Consider the following 19,850-nt stretch of genomic DNA (forward strand, 5'->3'; position numbering starts at 1 on the left):
TTCTGTTCCTTTCAGGAGTTGACAAACGGATTTCTAGGGCATATTGTCGGTATTACCGTTATCCCTAGAGGCACCAATCATGTTGGGGTCATTGTGCTGTCTGCTGTACAAAGGATCAAATTCTGTGCTGATGTATATTCCATGCAATCATATTAAATATTCAGTTGGATTCTATAAGAGAGGAGCGATTGCATCAGTGCAGAGTTCAGACAACTGTGTAGGTCTCGCATTATCTTCATTACTCTTTCCTTATCATCTATGTTCTTCTGCATGGAGGTCTCTTAGGCCAAGGGAACAAATTACTTAAGAATTTCAGGCCAGTATATAATGATACTTGTATTGTATTTCCTTCCATTTCATTTTCTCAAAGATTGGGATTGTGTATACATTCTATGTATAGTTTCATTTTTAAATACACTATAAAATTGTCAGTGTGAAATCCATCATATTTATATATAGCAGAATAGTTGTATAAAGAGAATAGGGCTTGTACCGTCACTGTCCATATAGTATACGTACAATACACTCCTTTTTTACTGACTTTATGTAGATTAGCAGTATTGCCAGATCTTCACCACCTGACATAATAGAGCACATGGATTTTTTTGAGAACTGTTACTTTCACTTGTGGAACAAAAAAACCTTTCTAAAAGTGGTGGAAAATACGATCTCTTCATTCAGGAGTGCAAGCTGGGTTTTTTGGTGCCCTGTGCTGTATAGCTGATTAAAGGAACTATATGAAAGTCTGTTACATGTCCTCAGTAGAGAGAGATATAATATGGGCTTTCTTGCTCCAAACCTTCCCTTTATCTTCTGCCCACGTATTGAAGTTTTTAAGTATTATTTAGAATGATTGCCTGGAAAATTTTCAATGAAGTACAGATTTTAGAACATACGCATCCCCCTACCATGATGGCTGTCTTAAAAGATTTGTATTTACTTAAAGATTTTCAGCAAGTAAAGTTGCAGTGGGCTGTATGCAAATTAGAATCCTAAAAGGATTTCATTAAGACTAACTGATATCAATACACCTCTCACACTTTGTCCTATCCATTTATGTCTGTATATACTGTTTGATCAAGAATGATGATATACTTCCGGTTCTCTCACAAACCATTCTTCAAGTACTCTGGTTAATACTAATGCCACTGACGTTCAACACAATTAAGGGGATGCTCTGATGTAGTTTAGGCCAAAAATTTTATTCTTAAAATTTAACACTATCCTCCAGCTTTTGAATATCTGTTTATAAAAAATAAATGGAAGACTCCCAACACTTAGTTGTCAGAGTGTACATAAAAAATCCATTCTCTGAGACACCAAATGTCAATAACAAGTTCTTCCTGCTATTCTGCAGCAGCAAGCTAATCAAACTATTTCAAAACCAGCCTGAGGATCTTGCACAATGCACTACCATGCTGCTGTAGGATGTTTCTAGTTTGCTTCTAGATTAGCAGGGACAGAGAGTGCAGCAAAATCAGGCTCATCTTTGGTATAAGATGTTCATACTCCATTGACTTAATGCTTTTGCTTACTATAGAAGTGGCCAAGTTTATTGATCTCCATTGGGGAGGAAATGCTTGATGTTGCTCTTTGGGACTAATTCTAGTCAGGTTGGGAGTGGTGCTGATGGACTGACCTTCAGTTGCACTAGGGGAGGAGAGAGAGAGGTGAGGAGACAGGGGTTTGAGGAATTCCAGAGAAAGATGTTGGGTCATCACTGAAGGTAGTCAAAGAATCATTATTATTTTGGTTTTATTAGGAACATGGGGGGGGCAATTAGCATTTGCCAAATGGAAAAACACAGATATAGAAGTTAGGGTGACCTGTTTGTGCCTTATTTTGCTTTAAATTGTAAAAAGGACTGAATTAAAAAAGCCTGACTCAATCCTTTTAGCCTTTCAGTTGCTCAGCTTTCATTCTTTTGATGCCATTTGTCCTGCCATTTCTTCAATTACTGTAGTCTTTCAGGGCAGACAAGACTTAACTTATTTTTTTAACATTCGAAACTCATTTGGTTTCTAAAAAAATAGTTTCAAGCTTATATTCTAATCTACATCATAAAGAAGTAAAAAGGACAAAAGTGCTTTTTGCTTTGTAGGTCACCGATAAGGAGACTTTCACATTGGAAAGAACTTGAAATAAGAACAATGGTACAAACAGCATTTCACCTTAGTAATAGTTGTCGTTACAAATTTGTCAATATGAAAACATGACAGGATCAAGTAGGAAGTTAAAATAGACTGGATTGGAGTCAAGCATTTGTTTATACATAAACAGTTTTATACAGTTTTTGATAATTATCAAATGAGGAAAGAAAATTGTATGGAAAGTCAATTAAGTCTTGCATGAGTATTTTTTTAGGCCTTTCTAAAGGCATTTCTGTTAGGGCAGGTAAAACAAAAATAAGTCTTTGGTTTTAAAGGTTTCGTTATAAGACTCACAAATCAAGGATTTGTGCTTGTAACACCTCTTTTCTCAGAGGCAGCTTACATGTTCACATTTTTGTAGGAACACTTGTTCCATCTGAAATGGGTGTGCAAAAATTATATGCAATAAACTTCTGGTGTCATTTTATTTTCTAGGAGACTAAGGTAGCTAGCCATTGACTTTACTGAGAGGTCTTGAATCCCAGGATGATGGGCTCAAGCTAATGGGGCAAGGAAGGTCTTTAAATCTCATTTGTAGTAAACATGCCATTCTAAATTGCACACAACAGTATGAACAGAAATCATAGGATAGGATACACCATTTTTCTTAAATATACTAGTTTATAATATAATGGTCTACTTGAAATAGAGAGCCTTTGTATATAACACAATTGATAGTAATATTAAATTTCATATTGGGCCAAATTTTCTTCCTTTTTCTACCTATTGAAATCAGCGGGATTGTGCTTGTGTACTTTAGAGAGATTTGGCCCATTGTATCTAGTAGACAAAATACATAGTTATTAGTTACGTAATATAACAGGAAGAAATTAAGTTGCAAACATTGGAAAGAGCTTAAGTCCAGCTCTGTTACTAAATATGTTGGCCAGTTAAATTACTGTTCTTTGATCCAAAGAAGACTCAGAATATTCCGGATGGCTATTGCTGGGCTTTGCACTTACATTGCCAGAACATACCATAGTATTGTAAATAATGAATACAAGCAGTAGCTTTGAGTACTTTCATCGGCTTCTTATTCTAGTTCTCTTTAAGCAAGATTATACAGTCTCAGGGACTCCTGAGAAAGATGCCTAAAATGCAGTTGACCTAAAACCTATCAGGAATGCTCAAAGACTGCTATCCAGAATTGTGCACTGTGGGATGCAGTCATTTGTTTTGAACACTAGTCTTTTTATCCTTAAAGTCACAAGCAGGCAAGAAAAATAAAGCTTTTCCACTGGTCTAAAGCTTTCAGAGCTATAATCCATATCCAGAAAGAAAGGCAATAGATTGTACTATATTAAAAATTGAGCCACCTTGTTGTGTTTGATTCTGGGTTGTATTCTGCTTGGATCTCACTACTTTTCATGTAAGTAGTCCCATTAATGTTGGCCTGAGAAATGTGTATATACACTTCATATGTACTCTGCAAATGTATTCCAAAGCTTATTTTAGTAACAAGGTTCATCAGAATTCACCATCCAAACAGAACAGCAATTCTCATTTCAAAGTTAGTTTTTTTAAAATTACTTTTAATCATGTTCACTACACTTAACTCCTTTTTCATATTTAACTTTTTGATAGCAGTTGCAATGCAGTACTGTAATGTGTAGGAAATATCCAGCTCCTCCTAAAGTTGCAAATCTGTCAGGCACCCTTCCCAGAAGTAGTGAGAATCATGAAAAAGCATTGTAATAAGATGAACTTTACAAAGATTCAAGAGCATTGTGTACATAGCAGAAATGCAGACTTACTATGTTGTGCTTTCCTAATATTTTTTTAAAAAGCTTTCATAGTGTTTTGTTATGCCAGGTCTTGGTGAATCTTGTATTTATTTGTATCGCCATAAAACGTGCAGTGACAAATTCCTCAAATCCTCGTCTGCTTTCAGAGACTCCTGGCCCACCTAACCTTCTGTGTTAATACTGTCTAATTGTCTTAGAGCAAGAGCTTCTGATTATCATTCTGGGTAAATTTAGTCTCCCATTTCCCCCGAGTGTGCAGAAGGCCAGTTATGTAGGGATTGATAGGGAAAGTTGAAAATGGGATGGGTATTTTTGGATTTCTCTCCCAAATCCATCTATGAAATAGAATGATAAATTCAATTTTTCTCCCTGCCAAGGCAAGGTATTAGCCAAAGGCTTTTTCATATAGTAAATGATTATAAGCCACCATAGTTTCTTTTAAACTCTGTTCGAATATGATTATTCAGAGTTTATAAACTGAGTTCCAGTACACACACATGCCAATGGTTTCTTCCAATTATATAAATTACTATAAGGAAATGCCTTTTGCTCATATCTTTAATGCCTTTGCTTTGACTGGGAGAGAAGTTGAATTTCCTAGTCAGGCATAAGAAAGTAATCCAGGAGCTCCCATCCCATACCAAAAAAACATTGGCATGTGTGTGTACTGGAACTCAGTGCAATAGTGATAAAATTTAGTAATGTTTTCATAGGCTCACAAGTTTGGAAACAGTAAGGGGCTGGGTGTGCTTCCCTTTTGTTGCATAACACCTCATTCCATAAGTAGTCCAATTGAAACAACTCTGAAGAACTTGGCTTTTTCCAGGCAATATATTCTGCTTCGGGATCTGCTTTGGGTTCTAAAATCTCTTGAAGCTTAATTCTAAGTTTTTGTTCCTTTTTAGTTTAACTTCTGAAAGACTTTCATTTATGTGGTTGGGTTTATTTCCCCGACAGGGCAGCAGCATTCCTCATTGGCTTTTGGAGGAAATGCAGTCTAGTTATTGAGATGGGGTTGGGAACAATGATTCTTGAGTTTTGTTCCCAGTTCTAAACTGACTTGCTATATAGCTTTGGACAAACCTCCTAACATCTGTGTGCTTCAGTTTACTCCTCTGTGATTCTGCTACATAATAAAAGTACTTATCTATCTTATGAGTGTTGGAAAATCCACAGCCCTGAGTGACCTAATTATATCAACCTAACCCCCAGTGTAGACAGTGCTGTGTCAACGGGCGGGCTTCTCCCATCAACATAGCTAATGCCTCTTGGGGAAGTGGGATATCTACGCTGATGGAAACTCTCCTATTGGCATACGTAGTGTCTTCACTAAGCGCTCAGTGTGCCCTTTTTTGGAATTTGGACAAACTTAATTGGTGGTTCAACTGCTACAGTTAAATGGAAATTTTGAACAACCGGGAAGTGGAGCCATGGCTCTGGGAGGTGGGGATGGGGTAAGGGAGCTGGGACTGGGGCCATAGCTAGAGGCTGAGTGCAGGGGCAGCAGCCAGGGTCCCAGGCACAGCCCAGCAGCCGGGGCCAAGAGCAGAGCTGAGTGATGCTCTCTCTCCACCTCCCATGGGAGATGGCCTAGGCCCCAGCTGTGCCCTCCCTGAATGTCCTTCGTGCCCCCCCAGTAAGGCGCACCCCACAGTTTGAGGACCTCTGCTCTAGAGTGCAGGTGTTCTTGTGCAGCTGTTTATTTACAGCCTCAGCTGATTTTAGTACTGAAATAGGATCTTGAAGTTCTGGTGGCTTTACTGGCTTGCTCTATAAAAATATATTTCTACTGCTGTCTTGACCCATCTTTGTAGCTAGTTCAGAAGGTAAGCCAGAGAACACTCCAGTAGTTTTAATAAAATAATCAGTCCAGCCCTGTTTGAATTGCTAGCCAATACAGATACTCTGCTAATTATCACAAAAATAAGGATCAACTTAAAATTATAGAACCATAGGGTTAGAAGAGGACTGCAAGGGTCATCTAGACTACCCCTCTGCCAAGATGCAAGATTTGTTTTGTCTAAACCATCCAAGACAGATATCTGTCTGGTCTCTTTTTGAAAACCTCCAGTGAAGGAGCTTCTAAACTTAAATTATATTTTAGGGAGACTGATTTGATTTTAAAAGGATACATTCAGACTCTTGCTCACAGTGTCTCCTCTCAACACCCAATTCACCTACCAATACAGAACAAGATTCTCTTAGTTCTTAAATGCTTTTGTTTTGGTTTTTTTCAATTGCTCATTTTTGTAGAAACTACTGTGTAAGCTACCCCAAAGTCTTATATTTCTTTCCTTTCAAAAATATTTTTATTTAAAACAGTCCTTTAATCCTCTTTCAGCAACACACAAGAGGGAAACACAGTGAGGGGACTGGAAAGTATGTTACCCTATGTCCTGTATGTAAATTCTGCTCCCAAATACTGATAGCTGCTGTGATAATGATGTGGCTTTTGCTTCCAGGTTACTATTCCAGCTGAAGATCAAATTCATCATTCCAACAGATTTTCAGGAATGAGTTTGTTTTTAATCTTACACCTTTTGGAAACTTTCTATATAATTCCATTTTAAAGTGTCTGGAATTTCTTTGGAGGATTGACCTAGTTCAGGGGGAGTCTTCTCTGGAAACATTCTATTCTAACATTTTCTCTAGAATTGCTCTGTTTCTATAGACACTGTTCAGATGGCTGCTATATAAATTTTCACAGTCTCGGAGATTGACAATGGTAGATTATGTAGTTAAGGAACTGAATAGCTGAAAAGCCTTCAATTCTATCATTCCATGTATCTTTATTATGCTGCACTATGTAAAATTTAAATAGTTTCTACTTAAGTTTATTTACACTTGCGTGGGTTTTTTGTTCATTTTTAAACTAAAAGTATTATCCAATTGTCATTTAAACTATATAATAATGGGCTTGCCCAGTGTTCCAGCAGATGTTTAATGCACAACTCATTGGAGCGTAGTTACAGTAGATCTCGATTCTTCGATCTTGGACTAGGAATTCTGTGGCATCTGCATGCTCTTGCTTTGTGGATGGAGAAAGTCCCTGCATTGCTCTGCAGAAATCTTTCCCAGAGCATTTCTAAATATGGGGATGTTTGAAAATGAGAGGGAACTTCATGCAACCCTCTTTGCCTAGCAGACATCCTTTCAATCCTGTGCTGGGCCAAAGTGTTGATCTTTAGGCCAAATGTGGCTTACATTTGGATCTAGGATTGCCAGTTTTGATTGAACATATTCCTGGAGGTTTCATCACATGACAGTCTTTCATTAAAAAGATTCATCTTTAATTCCTGGGGAGTTGGCAACCCTAATTGGATCTGTGTAGAAAAAAGTTATTACACATGTCACTTAAGTATTATGATTGACCCTGTTTGGAAGACATGGCTATCCTCTAATAAATGTTTTGTTTTAATTATTCAGCATTGGTTTGGTAATTCATAGGAGGGAAAGTACTTCTTTTATTTTAAAATTTAAGAACTAAAATACCCACAGTCTCTCAGTATGAAAACTATATGCTGTAATTGTTCTTGTTGAATTTATAATATATATTCACTTTTGGATCTTTAGCTTCTGTATGATGCATCCAGGCTACTTTATAGCGTAAAATATTCATAAGCAGTTTGTTTCTTTTGAGAAGTACAAGAAACCTCCAGGACACCCTTTCCCCCCACCCCCAGTAGTATAAAGATATAAAACCTGGTTGATGACATGATCCCCAATCCTATTGGGAAAAGTAGGTAAATAAATAAATATAGCTTTTGGTATTAATTAACTATAAAAATCACATGAAGGTTACATATTTAAACAGGGTTAGAAATGGAAAGTTAAGATTCTCATGGTAACATTTAAAATTTACCCACACAGTATTCTGCAGAGGTGTTTAAGTAATATTTTTATATATTCCTTCAAAAATGCCAACTTTAAAGGAATTCTACTTTTGGTTCTTGTGTTTCCAGCATGAGACAGGCTGGGAATTTGAGCTCTATGATTTTTATCCTTCTGAGTCACTGATAACTGAGCAAATATCCATTTTCAACCCCACCCCATTCTCTATCTTGCTGAAGAATTGGGATTGACTCAGGTCCTTCTAGAACTTTCCTTATTAGATTTTTCTTGACCATAGGTCCGCTAAAGCTTTGTCAGAGCTATGCATCAGATCACCATTCATGCTCCATCTCTGCAGATTTTGCTTGGTTTGAACAGAAGTGTATCCTTGGCCCCAATAAAATTTAATATTTAAAAAAAATTGTTTGTGGTGTTTGGTCTAGATGGGCCACTGGTGTCACACTGGTACCATGGTATTTTTTTTTCCTGCCTTTTGTTTGGACTATCAATTTGATAATTGTATGTTTCTGTGCTCAGTTGAACCAGTTTTTAATGGGCCTAGGCACAGTGTTTTTATTTACATACATTTGATGCTTCATTTTAGCTTTGCAGGACATTTCCCTTTTGAGGTTTGCGCTAAGCTTCTCTGAGATGCTTTGAATGCTTTAGCAGTTGGAACAGTATGAGTCTTGCTTTTCAAACTTTTAGCATTCCATATCATTACGTGATGTGACATATGAATTACTTCATTGACTACTTGGGTCAAAGCTTTCTTCATTGCTGCAGCATTTTATTTTACTTTTATAGCTCTTTCTCTTTCAAGTTTGTTGTCTTTGTCTCAGAAGGAAGGAAGCTCAGCAAATTCAAAAAATGCACATGTAGCATAAAGTGTTCGTCATGGACAGGCATAAGTGCTGCATTGTGCTCTTAGAAGAGCATTATTTTCTGAGTGAGACGCTTGTATGGGCACCTCACCTAGAGCTGTTTGTTTAACAATGGCAGAAACATCTAAAGTGTCTCCTATAAGTGTCCACTAGAGCAGTCCTTGAAGATGGTCCAGAGTACTTAAGCTTTCACTCTGAGGACATATCCTAAGGTGAGAAAGAAATGGTACTTAGTGTTGGCCTCTACCATCTATATAGCCCCAGCAACTGTTCGGATCCATCAGCCCCACTAACCTGGCTGCTGTGAAGTGGGCTGTGATACTCAACAGCTTGAACTTGCCTCATTGTGTCAGGGTTTAAACATCTTAAGTCATGTTCCTGGTCTCCAACTTCTTGTTGAATGAAGCTACCAGAGTGCCATGTGCAGGAGGTGATAAGTTAAAACCAGCAATCTTTTGACGCACTACTTCACTTCAGACAACTTTTGCATCAAAGCTTTCACATAGTCCACTCGTGCTCAGTAACAGGAAGTGATCTGGATGACCCTATATGGCAATAGTGTATATTTGCATCAGTGCTTGAATCATTTCAAGTTCATCTGTCTTTGTTCAAAGATACTGGTACCATCTTTGTCACTTAAGTCAGAGCTTTGATGCTGATCGAAGAACCAGAGTGTCTTAATCTATTTCGTACTTAGTGCCAATCTTGATATTTGATGTTGGCATTGAACCTACCCATGCCTGTGGTTTCAATGCAGTCAGTGTCAGTTCCTGTGACAGCATTAACTTCTGGATCTCCCCCACCAGTGCACCTCTCAAAGCTTGTGGGGGATCAAAGGGGTTGACATTTTGATGTGCATTAGTTTCCACACATGAGTCTGGAAACTCATCAGACCAAGTGTGTTTCTGCAGGAGATAAGTGACCCTGCCTTAGAGATTCTAGCCTTTTGTTCCAGTTTCTCCAAGGTTTGGCTAACACCACTGGTTTTGATTTTGTTCATGTATCTTCAAGGGACAAAGTTGACAAGTACATGGATCATTCATTCTCTGAATAGAGGCGCTGTGTGCGTGAACCCTTTTCTGGGTGGGCTGATACAGAAGGTGGGGAAGATGCCTAACAACTCTGCTCTTTTTTGAGCAAAAAAAAGACTGCACTTTGCTCAAGGACATAGCTAGTTACATCTTCCGCTGTCCAGTAAAAGCGCCTTGATTCAGGTGGCTGTGACCAGAGGAAATATGCATTCTGAGTTCTGAGCTACTGTATTAATGTTCATTTGGATAGAATTTATGCAGACGTTTATGTTGTGAATAGAGTTGGCTAGAGGATGACAATTCTGTTTTGCGACAGCTTTCAAAGTTCTGACTTTTTTTTCTTTCCAGTATGAAATGAAACGAAAACCTTTCAAATGTTTTTGCAAAATGGGATTGTGTCAAAATGGTTTTTGGGTTGAAAAGATCATGTTTTCAATTTAGGTCTCTCTCTCTCTAAATGACTGGAGAGCCCACCCTGCATTCCAGAAATCTTCCTGTTAAAAACATTGAAATCTCCCTGAAATGTATGTATGAAACAGCATATTCTTAGAGTGCTTGCACATGTCCATTCCAACTTAGATGTGCAAGCGCGCTGAGCACAGCCATTGGAGATATTTCTCTTGGTGGTATCTGTCAGCTCTGGCATCCCCTCGTGTCGCACACTCACAGCGCTGGTATAAAGGGCCCCCGCCAAGCCTCTGCTCCTCATTTCCTACTTACCACCTGTGGCAGCTGTTGGAGCTTCCCCCCCTTTGCCTTGGCAAAGTGTGTTTGTGGTTTCCTAATTGAGAATTCTGTAAATAGTTTTTATGAGTTTACGTAGTGTGTTTAGAGTAGTAACTAGGACTCCTCTCTGTGTCAGGAATGGGGGTCCATCTCTCCTCGGTACTGAGACATGCCTTGGTCGCTGAGGTTTAAGCAGTGTTCTTCCTGTGCAAAACCTATACGAACCAGTGACCCGCACTTAAGTTGTCTTAAGTGTTTGGGTGCGGGGCACAGGAAAGATTGCTGCCAGTTCTGCAGCAATTTCAAGCCACAGTCACAAAACAACTAGTCAGCAAGACTAAAAGTCGTCCTCATGGAGGCAGCACTGAGTCCCGCCTTGGAGCCGAGGTCTGACTCAGCACCGAGTACATCCGCGTCTGTATGTACCGCACTGCCCGCCCCTAAGAGTTCGCAGCACCACTCTTCCTCGCTTATGCCCAGGAAGAGGCACAGAAGACATTGGAAAAAGACTAGTTCCCCAGCACCGAGGATGGACAAGCGGGCAGATAGGAATAGAGCAAAACCCATGCAGGGCCGCTCTCCCTCACAGGCACCGCAGCAGCCTCCAGCGTTGCCACCAGCACCGCGAACACCCAGGGGTGAGGCGTTACCCCCTGTCCAGCACCGAACAGAAGACTGTGATACCATCGACCCAGAGGCATATGTTGCCGTTAAAGACTTGATGACTCTGCTGGTACCGAGGCCCTCTAAGACACCTGAAGCGGCACTGCCTGCGCCACCTAGCAGCTTCGAACCACCACTTTCAGGCCATTCCCAAGACCGTCCTCTAGGGGAAAGCCTCCGCTGCTTACCTCACTGGAGATGTCCCCACAGCATTGGTTCATGGCACCAGGAGGATCAGCAAGGCTGTGGTCACCTCAATCATATAGCTCTTCCTTGTCTTTCGGTTCAGATTTGGGGTCTGACATCTCAAGGCATTAGCACCATGATCACTCCCTGCACCATCTCTGACATTGGAGGGACCAGCATCAATTCAATGGCCCTTTTGGAACCCATGGGGGTTTGCCCTGGGCCATGGCACCAGTTCAAGGAGCTCCTAGTCGGCAATGTTGGAGACGAGGGCAATGCCAGGAACGCACCAAGAGATTTCTGAGCCAAACCCTGCTGTTGATGCTGGATCCAGTACTGGTACTGAATCCGCAACACATCACGGGACTGAAGCGGGTACTGGTCAGCAGTTGCAAGCTGGCCAGGAGGAGATTCCCCTGGATGCTGAGACAGCAGCTCATATCGCCGTCTCCTCCTCACCAGAGGACAAAGTAATGCTTATAGGATCTTCTCCCCAGGATGACCTGAAAGCCCATCAGGACTTACCTAAGCGGGTGACATCTAACTTGGGTCTCCAGGCAGAGGTGGATGGGGAACCATCTGATGGCTTCCTGGACATTCTAACAGTCACAGCCCCAGTAAGGGTAGCCATCCCCTTGCACAGCTCCATTATGGGCCCAATAAATATCCTCCGGCAAAACCCAGCATCCATCCCTTCCATGGCTAAGAGAACAGAGAGAAAGTACTTTGTGCTGGTCAAAGATGAGTGTTTATTTTTCCATCCCCTGCCTGGGTCTGTCATCATAGCGGTCGCTAACAAGGAGGACTGTCAAAGCAACACAGGGTCAACTCCAAAGCCAAAGGAGCCAATAAAGATGGACCTTATAGGGAGGAAAACTTGCGCTACAAGAGGATTCCAACTGTGCATAGCGAACCAGCAGGCACTGCTGGGTTGCTATGACTATAACATGTGGGAAGAGATGGCCAAGTTTAAGGATGGGCTTCCCCAGGAGAACCAGCAGGAGTTCTCGGGCCTGGTGGAGGAGGGCAAGACAATTACCAGAGCCTCCTTACAGGCAGCGCTTGACGCTGTGGACTGAGCAGCCAGATCTATGGCCACAGCAATCACTATGCGCAGGAGCTTGTGGCAGGGTTCCCACAAGAGGTCCAGCAAACAGTGCAAGACCTACCACTAGAAGGGCCCCGGCTTTTTTTCGGAACAAACAGACGCTAGGCTTCTCGGTGTTAAGGACAGCAAAGCAAGTCTGAACTCCCTGGGTTTGCAGTCCCAGTCTCAGCCCAGGAGACCATATAGGCCTCAGCAGTTTGGCCGTTTCTATTCTCACCAGAGATGCAACCAGAGGAGACAAAGGAATAGAGGCTCTGGGCGCAGGCCACATCACCTTCCTCCTCCTCGGTGGGGCCCTCCCAACAGGCCCGTTGTCATTCAGGTGCCTCAGAGCATTCATTTTGATGGGTTTGTTGAGGACAGCATACTAATTCCACTCTCACGTGATCCAGTTTACCCCTATTTTTTCCAGTTCTCTTTCCCACTTCCTTGAGACCTGGAAACAGGTCACCTCTGACCGCTGGGTCTTAAACTCAGTGGAGGTCAGATCACCCTTCAGTTCACCTCCACCCCTCCCTCCCACCCCCCTTCCCCGTTCCTCTTCAGGGACCCTTCTCACAAGCTTCTGCTACAGCAGGAAGTTCAGTCCCTTTTCGGTGTATGGGGGCTGTGGAAGAGGTTCCACAACATCTAAAGGGAAGAGGGTTCTACTCCCTTTATTTTCTAATACCCAAGGCCAAGGGAAGTCTCAGGCCCATCCTAGACCTGCACCGCCTCAACTTATTTCTCAAGAAGTTAAGTTTCACCTAGTCTCCTTGAAAAGAAAAGGAGTACTTGTGGCACCTTAGAGACTAACAAATTTATTAGAGCATAAGCTTTCGTGAGCTACAGCTCACTTCATCGGATGCATTTGGTGGAAAAAACAGAGGGGAGATTGATATACACACACAGAGAACATGAAACAATGGGTTTATCATACACACTGTAAGGAGAGTGATCACTTAAGGTAAGCCATCACCAGCAGCGGGGGAGGGGGAGGAGGAAAACCTTTCATGGTGACAAGCAAGGTAGGCTATTTCCAGCAGTTAACAAGAATATCTGAGGAACAGTGGGGGGTGGGGTGGGGTGGGGGGGAGAAATAACATGGGGAAATAGTTTTACTTTGTGTAATGACTCATCCATTCCCAGTTTCTATTCAAGCCTAGAGTTAATTGTATCCAGTTCGCAAATTAATTCCAATTCCGCAGTCTCTCGTTGGAGTCGGTTTTTGAAGCTTTTTTGTTGAAGGATAGCCACTCTTAGGTCTGTAATCGAGTGACCAGTGAGATTGAAGTGTTCTCCAACTGGTTTTTGAATATTATAATTCTTGACGTCTGATTTGTGTCCATTCATTCTTTTATGTAGAGACTGTCCAGTTTGACCAATGTACATGGCAGAGGGGCATTGCTGGCACATGATGGCATATATCACATTGGTAGATGCGCAGGTGAACGAGCCTCTGATAGTGTGGATGATGTGATTAGGCCCTATGATGGTGTCCCCTGAATAGATATGTGGACAGAGTTGGCAACGGGCTTTGTTGCAAGGGTAGGTTCCTGGGTTGGTGGTTCTGTTGTGTGGTTGCTGGTGAGTATTTGCTTCAGATTGGGGGGCTGTCTGTAAGCAAGGACTGGTCTGTCTCCCAAGATCTGTGAGAGTGATGGGTCGTCCTTCAGGATAGGTTGTAGATCCTTGATGATGCGTTGGAGAGGTTTTAGTTGGGGGCTGAAGGTGATGGCTAGTGGCGTTCTGTTATTTTCTTTGTTGAGCCTGTCCTGTAGTAGGTGACTTCTGGGTACTCTTCTGGCTCTGTCAGTCTGTTTCTTCACTTCAGCAGGTAGGTATTGTAGTTGTAGGAATGCATGATAGAGATCTTGTAGGTGTTTGTCTCTGTCTGAGGGGTTGGAGCAAATGCGGTTATATCGTAGAGCTTGGCTGTAGACAATGGATCGTGTGGTATGATCTGGATGAAAGCTAGAGGCATGTAGGTAGGAATAGCGGTCAGTAGGTTTCCGATATAGGGTGGTGTTTATGTGACCATCGCTTATTAGCACCGTAGTGTCCAGGAAGTGGATCTCTTGTGTGGACTGGTCCAGGCTGAGGTTGATGGTGGGGTGGAAATTGTTGAAATCCTGGTGGAATTCCTTAAGGGCTTCTTTTCCATGGGTCCAGATGATGATGTCATCAATGTAGCGCAAGTAGAGTAGGGGGAGAACACTTCAATCTCTCTGGTCACTCGATTACAGACCTTAGAGTGGCTATCCTTCAACAAAAAAGCTTCAAAAACAGACTCCAATGAGAGACTGCTGAATTGGAATTAATTCGCAAACTGGATACAATTAACTTAGGCTTGAATAGAGACTGGGAATGGATGAGTCATTACACAAAGTAAATGTCCCCATGTTATTTCTCCCCCCCACCCCACCCCACCCCTCACTGTTCCTCAGATATTCTTGTTAACTGCTGGAAATAGCCTACCTTGCTTGTCACCATGAAAGGTTTTCCTCCTCCCCCCCCCCCCCCCGCTGCTGGTGATGGCTTACCTTAAGTGATCACTCTCCTTACAGTGTGTATGATAAACCCATTGTTTCATGTTCTCTGTGTGTGTATATCAATCTCCTCTGTTTTTTCCACCAAATGCATCCGATGAAGTGAGCTGTAGCTCACGAAAGCTTATGCTCTAATAAATTTGTTAGTCTCTAAGGTGCCACAAGTACTCCTTTTCTTTTTGCGAATACAGACTAACACGGCTGCTACTCTGAAAATAGTCTCCTTGGGATCCATTATGCTGTTTCTGGATCCAGGGGATTGGTATGTCACCCTTGATTTAAAAGATGCATACTTTCATATATCAGTTTTCCAAGGCCACAGAAAATATTTGAGATTCTTGGTGAACCAAGGGCACTGTCGGTTTGAGGCCCTGCCATTTGGCCTTTTGACAGCCCCAAGAGTCTTTACAAAATGTATGTCAGTGGTAGCGGCCTTTCTAAGAAGAGTCGTCCATGTATTCCTGTATCTCAATGACTGGCTAATCAAGGGCACGTTTCGAGAGCAAGTAAGATCAGACATTGCCCTCATCCAACCAACCTTCCAGTCATTGGGCCTTCTTATCAGCAAACAGAACTCAACATTAGTCCCCAATCAGAGGATAGAATCCATCGGGGCGGTCCTTGATTCCCAGCTGGCAAAAGCCCTCCTCCCAGATGATTGTTTCCGAGCAATCTAGGAGCTACTTTGCTAGGGCAGGCCCATCCCATCACGACGGTCAGGACCTGCTTGAGTCTTCTTGGCCACAGGGCATCGTACACGTATGTAGTGTGTCTCACGAGGCTGAGACTTGGACATTTCTAGGCCTGGTTGGCCACGACGTACTCTTCCTCCAGGCACCTCCTATACAGGTAGTTACATTGTCCTCTGCTCCCTATCATGGTGCCTAGACCATTAGGGATTCCTTTCACAAAGGAAGGGATTCCTTTCACAAAGTCTCAACCATTTGCCCACATGGTCTCTCATGCTTCAGTGCTGGGTTGGGAAGCCCACTTGGGGGTGCTCAAGACTCACGGGCCCTGATTCTTGGAGGAACTAGCTCTCCACATCAATGTCCGAGAGCTCAGAGCAGTCAGTCTTGCATGCCAAGCGTTTCTGCCCCATATTGCAAACACAACAGCATCAGTCGTCACGGATAACACATCATCCATGTACTGTATCAACAGATAGGGTGGAGCCTGTTCTTCCCCTCTGTGTCAGGAAGTGGTTCACCTATGGGAGTTCTGCATCACAAATTTGATTACAATCAAGGCTTCATTTCTACTGGGGGTGCAGAATCAGCTTGCGGACCGCTTCAGCAGATCCTTCTGCACTCATCACGAGTGATCCCTGCATCTAGATGTCACAATAAGCATCTTCCACAGGTGGGGCTTTCCCCACATAGATCTTTGTCACATGTTCCAACAGAAAGAGCCAGCAGTTCTGCTCTCTGAGGGACCACAGCCCAGGCTCAATGACAGATGTGCTTCTGCTGAGCTGTTTCAGAGTAGCAGCCGTGTTAGTCTGTATTCGCAAAAAGAAAAGGAGTACTTGTGCATCCGATGAAGTGAGCTGTAGCTCACGAAAGCTTATGCTCTAATAAATTTGTTAGTCTCTAAGGTGCCACAAGTACTCCTTTTCTTTTTGCTGAGCTGTTGTCGCCTGCTCTACGCTTTTCCACCCATTCTGCTGGATCAAGCAGAACCGAGCTTGAGTCATCCTGATAGCACCAGCATGGCCCAGGCAACATTGGTACACCTCACTCATTCGCCTCTCTTGTGAGACCCCAATTGAGCTTCTGCTGTACCCAGACCTAATCTCTCAGGACCATGGTTGGTTGCTTCACCCGAATCTCAGCTCTCTCCATCTGACGGCATGGTATCTTTGTTGCTGAAGCCTAGCCATTTCAACCATTTAGGTCCACCTGGCAGCCATCTCAGCATTTCACCATAAGGTCGATAATAGGTCAGTGTTCTCAATGGAATGGTAGTTCGTTCCTCAAAGGTCTGGAGAGGACATTCCCTGAAGTGAGGGAAACGCTTCCCCCATGGAATTTGAACCTTGTCCTCTCAAAACTGATGGGACCACTGTTTGAATCAGTGGCAATGTGGTCATTCCTGCACCATTCGTGGAAAATGGCCTTTCTGATGGCAATTACTTTGGTTTGAAGGGTTTCTAAACTGAGTCCTTATGGCAGAGCCACCCTATACAGTTTCCTTTAAGGACAAAGTACAGCTTCGTCCACACCCTAAATTCCTTCCAAAGGTTGTATTCCACTGCAACCAACCAATCTTTCTGCCAGTCTTTTACCCTAAACCTCATGCAACTAGGGAGGAGCAGCACCTACATTCCTTGGACATCCAATGGGCTCTGGCCTTTTATATTGAAAGGACCAGACCATTCCGTAGATCACCACAGCTCTTTGTAGCAATAGCGGGCAGAATGAAAGGGCTTCCCATCTCTGTCCAGAAGATATCGTCCTGAATCACTTCTTGCATATGAGCATGCTACGACATCATAGCCATTCCCCCTCCACCAAAACGCTGTCTACCTTACAAGTGCCCAAGCCTTTTCAGTGGCCTTCGTAGCTCAAGTTCCAGTACAGGACACATGTGGAGCAGTGACCTGGTCATCAGTGCACACATTCTCCATGCACTATGTTATCACACAGTAGACCAGAGATGACGCCTGCTTTGGCCGAGCAGTTCTACAGACGGCTTGTCCTTGAACTTTGAGCCCACCTCCGTTATTACTGCTTGCGAGTCATCTAAGTTGAAATGGACATGTGCAAGCACTTGAAGAATTAAACACAGTTATTTCTCGTAACTGTTCTTTGGCATGTATTGTGCATGTCCATTCCAAAACTCACCCACCGGCCTCACTCTCAGAGTGGTTGGTAAGGAGAAACTGAGGAGTAGAGGCTCAATAGGGCCCTTTATACCAGCGTTATGAGTGTGCAACACCAGAGGGCGTCAGAGCTGAGCTGTCAGATACCCATAGGGGGAAAATGTCCGATGACTGAGCTCACGGCGGTTGCACACCTAAGTTGGAATGAACATGTGCAACACAGCTCGAACAACAATTACAAGAGGTAGGTAACTGTTTTTAATAGGAAAAAGTATTTTAGTCAAAAACCCTCCAAACAGCTCTAGTTGTGAACTTCTAGGCTTCCATGAGTAAAGGTGGGGTAGAGCTGTGGAGAAAAGGAACACCATGGAGAAGACTTCTGAAAATGCCAGGAGATATGAAAGATCATACATGAAGGCATTGAACAGGCCCAGCATCTGATCTAGGTGGCTTCTAATAGAGGGCACCCAGAGTTGCGAGTCCAATGCCCTTGACACAGATATCTACCGGTAAACATGGTGGCTGTAGGCATTTGGCTCATATGGAAGTAGAGCATAAATTTGTAACTATATATCAGTGGTAGCTCTCACCGGGAATACTATGTTCAGTTCTGGTGACTGTATCTAAAAATAAAGCAGAAAAGGATGGACTTCAGAAATAAGTGGTGGTAATGATTAAAGATATGGAAAAACTTCTGTACAAAGAATGAAAAGATTACAAATGTTTAGTATAAACTAGAGGAGATTAAAAAAAGGAGCATGATAAATATATACAACGTAACAAATAGTGTAAAGGAGTTAGACTGGGCACCTCTAGATTAAGTTAAGTTAAATTAAGTTAAATTTTTCCATAATACAAGAGCAAGGGGATATTCAATGAAATTGAAAGACAGAAAATTTAAAACTTATAGAAATACTCATAATTTATTTGAGTCGGTGGGTTCCACAGTCTATCATTGGGGCTAAGAATTCAGCAAGATTTTTAAAAAAAATCTACCAAGTTTTGAAGGGAATAAAACCCTAATGCTTCAGTACATTGAGCCAACCTTTAACAGTAGGGAGTACAAAGAAACTTTCCCTATATGGAGATTATTCAGTAATTGTCCCCTTTTGGGGCTTTCGTGCACCTTCTGCTGAAGCATCTGGTATTTGCCGTTGTAAGAAAGAGCATATTGGACTAGATCAGTCACTGTTCTGATCTGGTTAATTCCTGTATATCTACAATACACTGAAGACAACCTTTCTATATTAACTATATCAGGTCAGGAAAAGGACCTTGGCATCACTTTGTGACCAGCTTGATGAAGAGCTCTGCTCAATACACAGCTGCAATTAAAAAAAAAAAAAACGAATACACACAACCAAAGAAAAGAAGATGTTAATGTGCATAAGGAATGGGATGGAGAATAACTCGGCAAATGCTATCTAATCTATCTATCTATCGGTTTGCCCACACTGAATAATGTATGCAGTACTGGATCACTCTATCTCAAAAAGGAAGTTCTGAAACAAGTAACAAGAATTATTGGGCATAGAATAGCTCTCATTTGAAGAGAAATTGGAATTGTTCTCTTTAGAGAAGAGACAAATAAGAGGGACCATGTTAAAAGTATAGAAAAGTTGGAGTCAGAGCTTCTTATCTCCTTGTTTTATGACACAAGAACAAGAATAAACTTGGTTCAGTTGAAGGGACAAAATAAAAACTAAAGAAGAGAAATTATTTTTCCACAACACAGGACATAATCAGACTTGAATTCATTGCCATAAGATATTGCTGAAGCCAAGAACCCAGACTAACACGGCTGCTACTCTGAAACCTTTTAACAATTGGACATTTGTAATAAGAATATCCAGAGTTGCTAAAGTAAATAGTTGTCTATTGCATCTCTGGCTGCTCAGATCTAATAGCTAGCTTTGGGTCTTTTTCAAATCAAGATGTACACTTGGCAGCCCCATAGTTATCACTGCATATCTTTACAAAGCATGATTACTTAGTTAGCGTATTAGTAGAAACCTATTTCCAAAGTAGAGAGTGCCAAAACTTTTCCAGATATCAAGTTTTATTCTTGTTTAGAATATCTCATATAATTTTGCCAGTTCTTTTTAAAATTGCTTTTTGCTGGAGAACACACCTTTATGAGGTGGAGATAGAATAACCTTGTATCTTATTTCTGG

General features: G+C 42.0%; 1 protein-coding gene across 7 annotated transcripts in view; it reads left to right on the forward strand.

The window, feature by feature from the left end:
• Window positions 1-19,850, forward strand: part of WDR33 (WD repeat domain 33) — a 102,812-nt gene that overhangs the window by 39,691 nt on the left and 43,271 nt on the right. Inside the window, exon 8 of one of the 7 annotated variants that reach the window (XM_038415212.2) lies at window positions 6,358-7,314. The exons of 5 other annotated variants lie outside the window; for them this stretch is intronic. In XM_038415212.2, coding sequence (XP_038271140.1) covers window positions 6,358-6,374 — 17 coding nt within the window. In that variant the 3' untranslated portion in view covers window positions 6,375-7,314. One more of the 7 variants, XM_038415210.2, reaches the window with a different exon arrangement.

Source organism: Dermochelys coriacea, chromosome 9 (genome assembly GCF_009764565.3).
Source record: "Dermochelys coriacea isolate rDerCor1 chromosome 9, rDerCor1.pri.v4, whole genome shotgun sequence".
NCBI classification, from domain to species: domain Eukaryota; kingdom Metazoa; phylum Chordata; order Testudines; family Dermochelyidae; genus Dermochelys; species Dermochelys coriacea.